Raw genomic sequence first — 12,926 nt, 5'->3', positions numbered from 1 at the left:
TTCGAGATGTGTTGCTCATATCCATTACACACCCGCCCTCCTTCCCCACTGTCGGAGTAGCCGGCAAGAAGGAACTGAGGATCGGTTGGGTCGGCAGGGGTATATATCAGGCACCATAGCGGCGCCACTCCAGGGGGCGACCTGCCGGCCCACCGAGTGTTGCTAGGGTAAAAGTTTCTCCAATGAACGTGCACGCGGAGCGCGCACACCTAACTGGAATGGATATGAGCAACACATCTCAAAGAACAACAGTTACAAAGGTGAGTAACTGTCTTTTATGTCTACACTGCAGTTAGACACCCAGAGCTGGCCCAACCTAGCTGGCTCGGGCTAAGAGGCTGTTTAATTGCAATGTAGATGTTTGGGCTCAGAGACCCTGTGAAGTGGGACGGTCCCAGAGCTCAAGCTGCAGCCCGAGCCCAAAGCGTCTACACCACAATTGAATAGCCCCTTAACCTGAGCCCTGTGAGCCCGAGTCATTTGGCACAGATCAGTCATGAGTGTCTAACTGCAGTGTAGACGTACCCTCAGAAAGCCTGGGTTCTATTTTTAACTCTACAATACATTTCTTAGGTGATCTTTGATAAATCACTTGACCACCAAGACACTTCACCTTTTTATGTCTTGATTTCCCATATATGTTTAATGGGGATTGTAATATTGATCTACCTCTTAACTGTATTGTGAGGTTAAATTCATTGTTTGTAAAGTACTTTGAGCTTCTGAGCTGGAAGGTGTTTTATTAATGCAAAGCAGTAATAGTCGTAAAACGCCACTACAGCTATAAATCTGAATGGCTCTGGTTTTGTTGTTTTAAATTGAATCCTTAGTGATCTAATTTAAAAATTTAACTGAACCTGCTTAGATATTTATTTTGACTAGATTTTCTATCCAATTGAGTTGTGAGGTTAAAATCATGTTCAGAGGCATGACAGGTTGTACTATAAGCAGCAAGATTTTTATGCTGTTCTATTTCAGTCCAGGGAAACAAGCAGGTTAGTTTGATAGTGTGCCAGAATGCACTGTACTGCTGCCATTTAATTTCCTTTATGGAAAGCTGAATGTTCACCATGCAGCTGTAATTTAGTTTGACAGTAAACTGCACATGCATCACACACATGGCTTCTTACAGACATACCGCTCATAACTTCTGTTTCTATCAGACCAAAATAATGAAATATTGTAACTATAAATAGTTCCTGAACCTAAAATAGTTCTAACCTGCAGTATCACAAAGAATGCTCAGCCCAGCCATCAACAGAGACAATAGCTGTCAATATGGCCCAGCTGGTAGCATTCTAGCCTTTTAGGCCAGAACATTTTTGGGTAGAGATGCCATTCTTAGAATAAGATCTTTAACTGGGGCAGGTCAGTTCTGCTTATTGCTGTTGACTTCCTACCTGGAAGTTAATGGTCCCTTGGTAGAAAACTGTACAAAAAGTAGGGTTAATCCTGAGGTTCAGATCCAATCTCTTCTTTCCCCATTCAGTGTCAAGTTATAGTTAGAATGATCAGACATTTTTATAGGGTCTTTCCTCCCAGAAGATTCCAAAGCACTTTCCAGTTTTCAACTAGGTCACAGACTGTATACAGGGAACACTTCCTCCACCAATGAAATGGAACGATTGTACTGTTGTGCCTCATTAAACTATCACGTAAGGATAGGAAGTAATGAATACCTTATTCCAAATGCAGGGGAATTTTAAGTGGTGGAAACTGGGGGAGAATTTAGGCAGGCAGAATGTAATTAACCTGGGATAGAATTTGGCCAGGACAGTGAGGTTAGCCCCTCTACTTGTATCAAAACTACCATGAGATCACGTTGTATAAGGACTGTAACTCCCGTGGTAGCACAGTGCCCTGTAATGCTATGCTGGAACATTGGTCCGGTACTGAGTGAGAAGAGTGTCAACTGTTGAATCCCTAATACTGTTTCATATAGCATGTAGGTGTTCTTTTGGGGGGCTCCCATCCAAGTACCAATCCAGTTTACATTTTGAGATATGACAGGATCATCGCACGAGGTGATATGGTTGCTGGCCAAGTCTCTGTGTGAGCTGGAGCTGAATGCATAAGGGCTGCCACTCTGACTATCACTAGGATCTGATTAATTTAAAGTGCTTTTAAGGATGCCTTAACATATGAAACATGTAAAACTGAAAAACAATATAATCTTCTTAGGTTGCTTCAGGCAGCGCTGCTGTTGATTTTTCACTTTTTTACATTTAAACTCCATTACCTCTATTTTTTCCTGTTTTTCTTGAAAATGGAAGAAAATGTGATACTTACCAAAGATACTAGATGAACAGCCCTGGAGTGGGAGGGCAGGGGTCTGAGACACAATCTAGGATAATTGGCTTCATTTGTATTGCAGGTATTTAAAATCTGGTTTCAGCTGGTTTTAAGGGACCTCTCTTTTTGCTCACATTTAATTGTGAGTACAACTTAGATGTCTATGTATCTAATTGTACCCACAAAAAATTACCAGCAGTCGTGTGCCCACAAATTATGGGTACAAGTTTTTGAACATCTGCCTATTAAATATATGCATTTTCAGTTATTTGAATATCTATAGAGTCCAAACTATATGATTAATTTTTTAGGTCCCACCTATCAGGCTTCAGGATACAACTTCAATGCATATGAATGGAGGAGTCCTAAGCAAAGAGACAATGTGTCCCCTCCCAGTAGACCACAAAACCACCCATTTCATGACACAGGACTGAGTGATGATGAATGGGACAGACCAACAGCAAGTGGGTAAGTTACATGCTAACTTGTAATGTGAGTTTTACAACTGAAGCAAAACTGCAGTGATTTTTCTTTAAAAAATGAGCACTGATCTTCTTGTATGAAAATACCTTTAATAACCCAGCTTTTTAGCTTCTCCTTTCTAAGATGCCACTTCATGCTGTATGAGATTTATAAGGATAGATCAGTGACATTCATAAAAGGCTACGAAGCTGAAAGCAAGGTTTGTAAGTAACGTGAGTTTCTGTGCATAAAAGACATAGCATTAGGTGTTCATGTCAAAGAAAAAAAAACCTTGAGGTGCTTCTCCCTTGGTAGGCTTCAGATGGTAGAAAAGAAGCCACCCTCCCCCTCCAGAAGGCAACCAAAAAAGCCAAAAAATAGGAAAAGAAACAAGAAGTTCTATCAGCTCCTTCATTTCTGGGGTTCAATCTAAGGACTCAATAATGCCCATCCTTAAATGACATACAGAACGCTCTCTCAGGGACATTGCAGGAAGTTGTCCAGAGGACACTCTCTGTACTTCAGGCACATAGGTTCATGAAAGAAATGTTCCCTTATCTCTCCTCAAAGGATTTTTTCTCCTAGGACTTGAGAAGGACACAAGGAAAGCTAAAGTCGTCTTAGTTCAGGAAAAGTTTAACAAGATCCAGACACTGATCTCCATGATGTCACAGAACAGAGCATTATCCATCCATCTTTACCTGCAACACCAAGGTTTTCTGGTCTCATACACAGAGATTACTTCATAGGTCAGGACATATGAAAGTTCCAGGCACTCTGGAACCATTCCACGCAGGAGATATAACAGAAGGGAACATACTATCCAAAGAGGTTCAGTCCCTCAGCTGGAGAAGGCATAGTACCCCGTAGCAGTAGGATTCTCCCTTTATAATCTAGACTCGAAGTCCTGATCACAAACGTCAACCCTTCAGCTTAGGTAGCACACCTGAGCAAAACAGTACACAGGAAATGTGGTCAAGGTCAGAAAGGTGAAACAGTCAACTCACTAGAGATGAGAGCAAGAACGTTGGTTCTTTGGGGTTTCCAGGATTGTCTGAAGAATGAGCATGGCTTGGTTCAATACAACACATAAAACAGCAAGGACACACAAGAAGCTCAAGTCTAAACAGTGGTATGATGCAGATTCTTTCCTGGTAGTCTCCACCAGGGAAGTCCACACTGAGCATAAAAGCAAACTAGCTAAACCATCAGATAAACCATTTTTGGGATGGCCTCTGAACCCAGTAGTAATCCAGCTAATATTCAGTGAGCTAGGCCAGCTTCAGGTGGACCTACACACATCCAGCTGAAATGTGAAGCCTTCTTTCACAAGGAAAGAGAACCAAGAATCACTGGGAGCAGATGAATTAGCAACTCCAGGCTTTCCTCCGTCTTCAACCACAAGGAAGGGTGGATACAAAAGGAGGAAAGAACAGAAATGCTCATCACTCCAAAGGCTGTAGACCTCAGTCTTAGTGGAACTGTTGCAGGGGTCTTAGCTGCTTCTACCTAGGTGACAGGGTCTTCCAGAGCACATTTCTCATCCCAATGCAGACTACCTGAGCCTGACATCCTGAACAAGGCCTAAACAGGAAAGGAAACTCATCCAAAGTAATAGAGATTCTCATAGCCTCATGCAGGCCTTTTACCTTCCTTAACTGAGCAAGAGTTTGGACAAAGTTCTCCTGTTGGTTCAAGAGAGATAGAACAAGCCCAGGAAAACAGGCATGCCAGCTCTTCTAGATTTCTTACTGCAAGGCCTAGATTTGGGGCAAGGCCCTCCAACCATCACATCTCATGACCCATCCATTCAAACTGATGGCATCTAATCCTTTCCATAAAAATATCTGCTCTTGGAAGATCTGAGCTATGCTGTATTTTCCATGAGGACAAAGTAGTGCTCAATATTCTGGAACCATTCATAACCAAGATTAATTCCTCCTTTCATAACTTTCAGGAGAGCATTATTCCTTTGTTTTACCCAGCTGAAAAAAGCCAGATGTGAGGAGAGCAGTTAATCCATATCTTAAATAGAGCTGATTAACCCAATAAAACTTCACTCTTATTGATTTCCTTCCACCTCAAACACCTTGTGATGAAAGTATCCAAGTCTTCCATTGCTAGGTGAATCGAGGTTGCCTCTTGATACTTAACCAGAAGGATGCAACAAGTGTACTCTAGTAGATGTGGAGGTTTAGGCCCAGATCCTTGAAGATATTTAGCATCTCAGTCCTATTGATTTCCTCAGTTTCATTGACTGATTGAGAATCTGGGCCTTAATATTCTACATACCGAGACTCAAATGACTGAAGGTGTTGAATTGGCTTCCAATAGGACTTGGAATTGTTAATAGTTAGATTTCATCTGTTCTAACTGAAGCTGTTCCAGGTGAGAAAAGTGGCATTAAACTATGGAAATACCTTTCTTCACCCTTCTACTAACCAGGTAGTAAAACATCCAGTCCTGTTGGTTAAGGGATTTTAATTCTTCACGGACAGTTAATTCCATATTAGTGCTCTGAAAAAATGAAAAAGCAAGACATTGACTCTGCTGTGATGTGTGAGCAAACAGAAGACCAGACTTCTTGGACACTGACTACTGAGATTACTAGTGTAAAAAAATTAGTAAAGGAATCCATCCATCCTTGCTATGTGCTCCCAGTTGTTTTTAAATTAATAGCTTTGTTTTACCAAAAGAAGCACAGTTAGACTCCGTTCAAACTCATCCTTTGTTTCTCGGACCAGATATAATCATCGGTTTGATAAATCTACTGTTTGGGGACCAGTTAAATACCAGGCTGAAAAATTTCATCAGATATCAACAAGGAATCTGGGTAATAAAAAATATCATATAATTTGTTGAAAATAAACATCATATTTTCTAGCTGTCCTTTAAAAGCAAAATCAATAGAACTATACTTCATAGAAAAGCTATTTCCTATTTACCAATGGGAAAATCCTCTGAGACATACAGCACAAATAAAAATAAAGATTATCAGAAGACAGTATCTAGAAGATGGACTATGCACTGCTGATGGGATTCCTAAATGGAGCGCCAGATTCTTCTGAGGGACTTGCCCATCCTTCCAGCCAATCAGAGGAAAGAATAGGGCTCCAGCCCCTCTCTACCACTGTCTCCAGCTAAGTTCTTTGTCTCTCCCCTGAGTAACATTGAAAAGTAATTTTTTCTGCCTGCTTTGTGTTGTGTAGTGCCGCTGCAGAGAGGAGAGAGGGTATGTAGCAATTGAAAGAAGTGTGAACATTAGGGGCAAGACACGGAAAGCACTCAGAGTAAACTACAGCGGAAAGACCAAGGAGGTAGCTAAGGGAGCATGGCGAGAAAGAGAGTGAGAACTAGGGGAAAGAGATGGTGGAAGAGGAAGGGAAAAGAGCAAACCCCAGACTGAAAAATAGCAAGTGAAACCAGAAAAAAGGAAAGAAATTGTTGAAATAAAAAGCAGAATGAGGAAAAGCAAAGACAAAAAGTGACAGTAGAGAGAGAAATGGGGAGAAAACAGGCAAAATGTAGCAAATGCTCCAGGCTGGGAGTGGCATTGAGACCCAGCAGTAGGGGAGCTCGAACACTGATCTATGCAATGGGGGCTAGGGTGACCAGATGTCCCAATTCTATAGGGACAGTCCTGATATATGGGGCTTTTTCTTATATAGGCTCCTATTACCCTCCACCCCCGTCCCAGTTTTTCACACTTGCTATCTGGTCATCCTAATGGGGGCTCAAGTCAAAAAAGGTCAGGACTCACTGCACTGGTAAAATACTGGATTAGATATGGATTACATATATTGTATTAGTAAGGTACTATATTGGATATATTTGGCTTTTTTAAATCAGTGCTAGTAATTAAACGCAAGTGCTCAAAATGGTAGAAAAACCCAATTTTTAAGCTCAAAGACTCGTCTGAAACAGCATTTGAAAAGGCCTTTCGGTGTTACCTGGGAGTAACTGCATCTGTATCTGAGCATATATCCTCACCAGTGCTGAGCAATATCTTAGAATAGACACTGGTGCTCTATGGAAAGACATTGTGAAAGGAGATGCATTTGCTTGAATTGGCCAACCACAGTCTGCCTAACTGATGATGGTTGTAAGAAAGCATCCTTGAAGCAGAGATGCCACGTATGTGAAGCATTTCAAGCTATAATGTTTGTGGCATTAAACACCATTATGTTAACAGAATACTAAACACTAGTTTGGCAATATGCTATTTATCAAGGAAGCACAGAAATACCACCATAATAGTGCTTCCTGTGTATGTGTGCACATGCTCACTTCTTCTGAGCTTCTTGTCCATCCAACCTACTGCTAGCCCTTTACAATGCTGTGCTGGTGTCACTCTGTATTGTGTTTCTGCAGTAAATTGGTTGTTTTTATCAAAACTCACTTAGTGACCCACTCTCCTACGTGTCACTGTTAGCAAAATCTTGCAGGAGAAAGTTGGTAACAAGACTTCAGCACTTTTATGAAATAAAGCATAAATCCTTAACATTAGGAATGGTCCTAGGAATAGATTTCACTAGGGCTTAAGCACATGCTGAAGCACTTTGCTGGATCAAGCTCTAAGTCTGTGAAATAGCATTGAAGTCCTGAAAGAGAATCTATACCCTGCAGGCTGTGGTTTGCATACAGCAATTGCAGCAGTTGCTCTGATGGAGGCAGGGATGGGGTTAAATTGATTATGAGAAATGTAGCATAGAATTAAGGAGACACTGAAAGTGTCAGAATTCCTTCTTGGACTAGATTAGTTTGCGAGACATTATTTGCAGACAGGAGGGCCCTCTTTGTGTAGATGGAAAAGCCTAATTACAAATATTTCATTGCACTGTTCAGCTATGAACTGTAATGATGCCTGGTTCACTAACTTTCATTAAGATGTCCCAGTTATTACAGAAGGAAATTTACATTAGATTGTTCTTAGAATCTACTTCTCATTCCCCTTATAAGACACTGCTCAAAATCCACCTTTTCTGCAACCAGTCAGCTGCTAGTAATTGCCTGTGTATGGGAGACTGGCTATCACCTACTTTTTGTATCCTACCTACTCTCACATTCTTACTATAATGCTTCCCATTTTTAATCTAAACAGCTGGTCAGCATTCAGAGCCATGGGGATGTTTCAACTGGAAGTAGAAATGGATGGAGTCTGGTATTCTTGCTGGTGCAGTCGTCTTGTCTATTTTCAAGGAATGCACAAAGTGCTGTTTCTCTGAACATAGGAGGAACCAAGAATAAAAGGAGTAGTTTCTTAACTGGCAGCCCCAAGCCTCTTTACCAACACCAGACCCAAAAGCTCTCTGTAGCTTTTTCCAGGGTCACAATGTGCTGACAGGCTCCTATGTGGCTTCCTTGCATTTTACCTCTGCTGCTCTCTCTCTTTTGTGTGTTTCCCCCTTCTCTTGTAGGGTGTGTCTACACTGCACACTAAGCCTGAGCTCTGACTTCTATTTGAGCCCAAGCTCCCCTTCTATCCACACAGAAATCTGTCTGCTCAGGTCAGCAAGCACTTAAGACCGCAGGTCCTGGGACTCTGCTAAGGGGGTGGGTCAGAACTGTGACTCATATCTAAGCTCTGGCATTTTGCAATGTTGACGTAGCTCAAGCCACAGACTCCGAGTCTGAAGGTCTGGGTAGCGCAGTAGGGATACATTAGCACAGCTGTGAGATCTGGGTCTAGCAATTGTAAGTCCAAGTTTACAGTGCAGTGTGGACGCTCAAGCGTGGGCTTGAAAACACCAAGTCTCACAGATCAGGTCCACAAAGCAGAGTAGATGTCTGTCCCCTGTCCTTCCCCGCCCCCCAAAAGAAAACAACCACCAACCACAAAAAATGCTCAGCAAAAGCCTTCCACCACTCAGTCCAAACTCCTGGGCAGATTCACAACCCCCTTTTGTCTTAAGTAAGGGGGTTTCTGTTTAACTTTTCCTGACAGTTATGTTAATTGAAAAGTGCATTAACATCCAATCTCAGAGGTTTGTGATCCAAGCAGTCACCGGTATTTCTCAGCATAACACTGACATTCTGTTGTAGCTGCTGTGTGTGACAAGACACATGTCTGACTAATGCACTGCAAAGTGAAGCCTGTGTAGTGTTTGTACATTTGACTGAACTTCTCTTTGTGAACCCAGCTTTTCAGGTGCCCAGGACAACAGTGAAACTGACCAGGAGGAAAATTTCTGGTCTCAGGCACTGGAGGATTTAGAGACCTGTGGCCAGTCAGGAATTCTGAGGGAACTCGAGGTAGTGCAGTCTTCTTAATAGAGATATTACATTTTTCTTTGTCTTACATTCATTTTCTGTTCTCTTCTTCTTTCTTCTTTGTTTGCATTAATCACACCAATTCATTTAAAAGCTTTAACCCCTTTCCACAGGACAAAGCTGACAGGCGTCTGTGTTTGAGAAACATGACTCTCTTGGTACCTACCCTTTATGTTCATATTTTTGCTTGTGCAGCTTCCTCCCCTGCCCCAAATAAAGCTATTTTCTGTTATATTATGTAGATGAAAGTAGATAAACTTGATCACCCAAAAGCTTCCTGTCTTGTCGCTTCTGCTGTGCGCTCTGCTAACACGTGCAGCATTTTGTGCAGAATTTTTAAGTGGCCAGAATTTTCCAGCAGCGGTGCATCCCACTCCTTAGAGTCGCTTCATGAAGTTTTTCTTGGCATGTTATAAATTGCCTCTGGTCTGTAACTTACTTTGATTAAGATGAACATAAAAGAAAAACATCATCTAAAATGTTTTTAACAGGAATCTGTCACCTTGTGAACAAAAACAGCACAAGAAATGTTCACAGTAAAAAGTAGTTGTTGTATACAACGAATTTTCACATTGCATCCTGAAGTTAATTGCAAATCTGAAGTCCATTATACCTTTGATTTTGGGGGAGGTAGGAGGAAACAATAACTGTGTATTTTCAATACATTTTCTGTAAGTTCTTTAATCAGAACTATTAAGAATATATTGACAGTTTTAAAGCTGTCAAATGGAAAATCCTAAAAATATGTTCTTTTATGTTCTTTTCAATTTCCTGAGCTCCAAAACTGGCAAAATCTCATTTTCATGTTTATGTCATATGAAGTCTATTAGCAACCACAAGGAATGTGAATGGCATAACTGGGTGACACTTTTGCAGTTCTAAATGATTGTACATGCTCAGATTTATGGCTTCCGTATTGCATGTACGGTTACTTTAATGTGATTCTGAAATACTTGTAATTGCAAGACAGAGAAATTAAGAGAAAAGTTAATGTCAGTTTAATTTAATTCTGTGGTTATCTATGGCATGGTACCACAGGGTTCTCTTGTGATTTTCATTATTCAGAGCACAGTAAAAAGGGTATGGAAATAGATAACCGGAATGGATATTTCAACAAATTGACATTCTTACAGTTTTTACCATCAATTTATGTGTTTAAAAATTAAAAATCAAAACTGTAGTTGAGTGCTTTACTGCTATCACTATATGTAATTGTATGGCCAGCACAACTCTTAAACAGACATCTGTCCACATAAAATGATAGAAGTAGTATTCCCAATGGATGACAAGATGTCTTTTTGCATCAGAAGGCTAAGATGGGCTGTGTCTGTTTTAAAAGTATCAGCCCTACTTCGTTCATTAGGACTCCCTTCTCGCTGCTCATTTCCAGGTCTTCAGCCAAACAGCAAGGTGAAATACACTTTATGAAGCCCTCTTGCAGCTGCTGTTTCACAAGGGAACATCATAAGTCACACTTAATGTGTTGGGAAGCTGTTACAACCATAGTACTATCACATCATTAAGGCAGTGCTGGTGCTGATGGGAACATGGGCAGCACAGAATCCATCACCAGAACCAGTGGTTCTAATCAAAAACGTATCTGATTTTCTTCTCCAGTCCCCATATTTGGGAAGGGCTGTCTGCATCCTCTGTCCCCTTGAGTTGTGACCTTTCTGTTGCTTCTTCCCTTCCTCATTAAAATCCCTGCCCTGGCAGTGGTTACAACCTTTACCCTCAGTGCTTGCAGAAAGTAAAACTGAATGTTTAAGGGCATCTGATTAGATTTTTACATTCCACAACACAGAGGAAACAATTTGTCTGTACCCTGGGGATGAAGTGGGAGTTTTACCTTTGACTTCAGTGGATCCAGGTTTTCACCCTTTGCATCCGCAGCAATATTACAACGAGAAGGTTCCTGTTCCTGAGAAAATGAAATTGATGCAAGAGACGGAGCTTTGTATCTCTTCACATATGCTGGTGGTATTTCAGAAAGTTACTGCTTCAGCATCATTATTATATTTGGGTTCTTCTCAAGCAGCTACTCTAAATGATCTACTGTTCTGTGGCAGTGTCTAGGCACCATCAAAGGCAGTGCTGGTTCTAGGGTTGCCTTCACACTTTGCTAGTTCAAGTATTTTTCCTTGAAATCAGCATATGACACTATAATGAATGCCTTCTTTTGTTCAAGTTCTAGGGAAAGCTAATGTTCCAGAATTTGGCTGTCATTTCATTTTAAAAATATCTTCAGTATAAGTAAAGTGTTGTATTGTTCAGGGCATTTGGCTTCATAAAAATAGCAGTTTTAATGCTTTCTTTGGCATTTTGGTTTCAAATGTCATCTGAAAACCTTTTGCTCACGGTTGGGCTTTTTTTTAGTGATTTACAACCAGTTTGTATGTCTATCCTCCTGCCTTTTGCTGTGCCCTGAAGTGATTTTGTTTTGACAAGAGATTAGAGAATTGTGCTTAGTGTTATGAAGTAACCCTTTTTTTAATCCAAGTTATAAAAAAAATTTTAAAAAACTGTTTGTTAATGCTGTAGGCAACAATTATGTCAGGAAGTACAATGAGCTTGAATCATGAAACTCCACAGCCTCGCAGCCAACTGGGAAGACAAGCCAGTTTCCAGGAAAGAAGCAATGTGAGGCCACATTACAGCCAGACTGCCCGCAGTAACACGCTGCCATCAGACGTGGGGAGAAAGTCTGTGGTTTTGAGAAAAATTAAACAAGAAATGAAAGAAATCATGTCACCAACGCCCGTTGAATTACACAAGGTCTGTAATTTTTATTTAGCAGTAATCCTTGCTTTGGATTAATGCATGCAGCACAGGGAATCTAATTACGTGTGATATATTAAGTACTTTTCATAATGATCCCATAGACAGGCTTTTGGGACTGTGTAAATTATTTCTTGCAAACACACTAATGATATATTTTTATGGGGGAACAAATTGAGTAAGATGCATTGTCATTTGCTGTTTGCTTTTAAACCATATCCTCAGTGGATATTGCTCTTTTCCAAGGAGAATCTGCTAATAATTTGATTTGACAACAGCGATAATTCATCTCTGCATAATGTATTTATTAAGACAACAAAGTTTAATTTGCAGAAAATAGTTTTCTAAAGAAATATATCCACAATGACTTGTGGCTCCCATAGTTGCTTTGCAACATATTACATTGCTTTAGTTGCCTCCTTCTTCAAATTAACATAGGCTACCATGTACTTGATAGACCAACTTGAAATCCATAGGACAGAGGTTAAACATTCACAGTTGCCACTCAACACATTGGGATCCCTTTTCTGTGAGAGGGCTTAAATAATCTTCAGTCTAGGAAATAGTGTCAGAAGTTAGTCTGTATCCACAAAAACAACAAAGAGTCCAGTGGCACCTTAAAGGCTAACAGATTTATTTGGGCATAAGCTTTTGTGGGTAAAAACCCACTTCTTCAAATTCATGGAGTGAAAGTTGCATACAGGCCTAAATATACTGGCACCTGAAGAGAAGGGACTTACCTTACAAGTGGAGAGCTAGTGTTGACAGAGCTAGTTCAGTCAGGGTGGCTGTGGTCTACTCCCAGTAATTGAGGAGGAGGTGTTAATACCAATAGAAGGAAAATTGCTTTTGTAATGAGCCAGCCACTCCCAGATCCCATTCAAGCCGAAATGAATGGTGTTAAGTTCGCAAAAGTCTAGGAAATGTGGTTTATATAAAACAGGTTTTATTTTCATTTCCTGGGGACAGGCATTCATAGACATGCCCTGTGGCAGAAAGGTGACTGTGTAGCTGAAGGCAGTCTTAGGTAAAGCTGTGCAAAATATTCATAATAAACTTCAAGTCTGCTCTATTGAACCTTAAGTATGATGCGTCTGTGAACTGCAACCAGTGTTTCCAGAAGT

General features: G+C 40.7%; 1 protein-coding gene across 14 annotated transcripts in view; it reads left to right on the top strand.

The window, feature by feature from the left end:
• The window catches only part of GRIP1 (glutamate receptor interacting protein 1), a 607,764-nt gene that overhangs the window by 576,506 nt on the left and 18,332 nt on the right, over positions 1–12,926 (top strand). For 10 of the 14 annotated variants that reach the window (XM_075066240.1, XM_032788840.2, XM_032788838.2 and 7 more), the window contains 4 exons: positions 2,604–2,760; positions 8,895–9,006; positions 9,138–9,182; positions 11,566–11,799. In XM_075066240.1, coding sequence (XP_074922341.1) covers positions 2,604–2,760; positions 8,895–9,006; positions 9,138–9,182; positions 11,566–11,799 — 548 coding nt within the window. The remainder of the gene's footprint in view (positions 1–2,603; positions 2,761–8,894; positions 9,007–9,137; positions 9,183–11,565; positions 11,800–12,926) is intronic. The other 4 variants (XM_075066258.1, XM_032788842.2, XM_075066257.1 and 1 more) reach the window with 1 other exon arrangement.

Source organism: Chelonoidis abingdonii, chromosome 1 (genome assembly GCF_003597395.2).
Source record: "Chelonoidis abingdonii isolate Lonesome George chromosome 1, CheloAbing_2.0, whole genome shotgun sequence".
NCBI lineage: Eukaryota > Metazoa > Chordata > Testudines > Testudinidae > Chelonoidis > Chelonoidis abingdonii.
The sequence above is the reverse complement of the archived record's forward strand: the minus strand, read 5'-3'. Positions and strand labels throughout refer to the sequence as shown.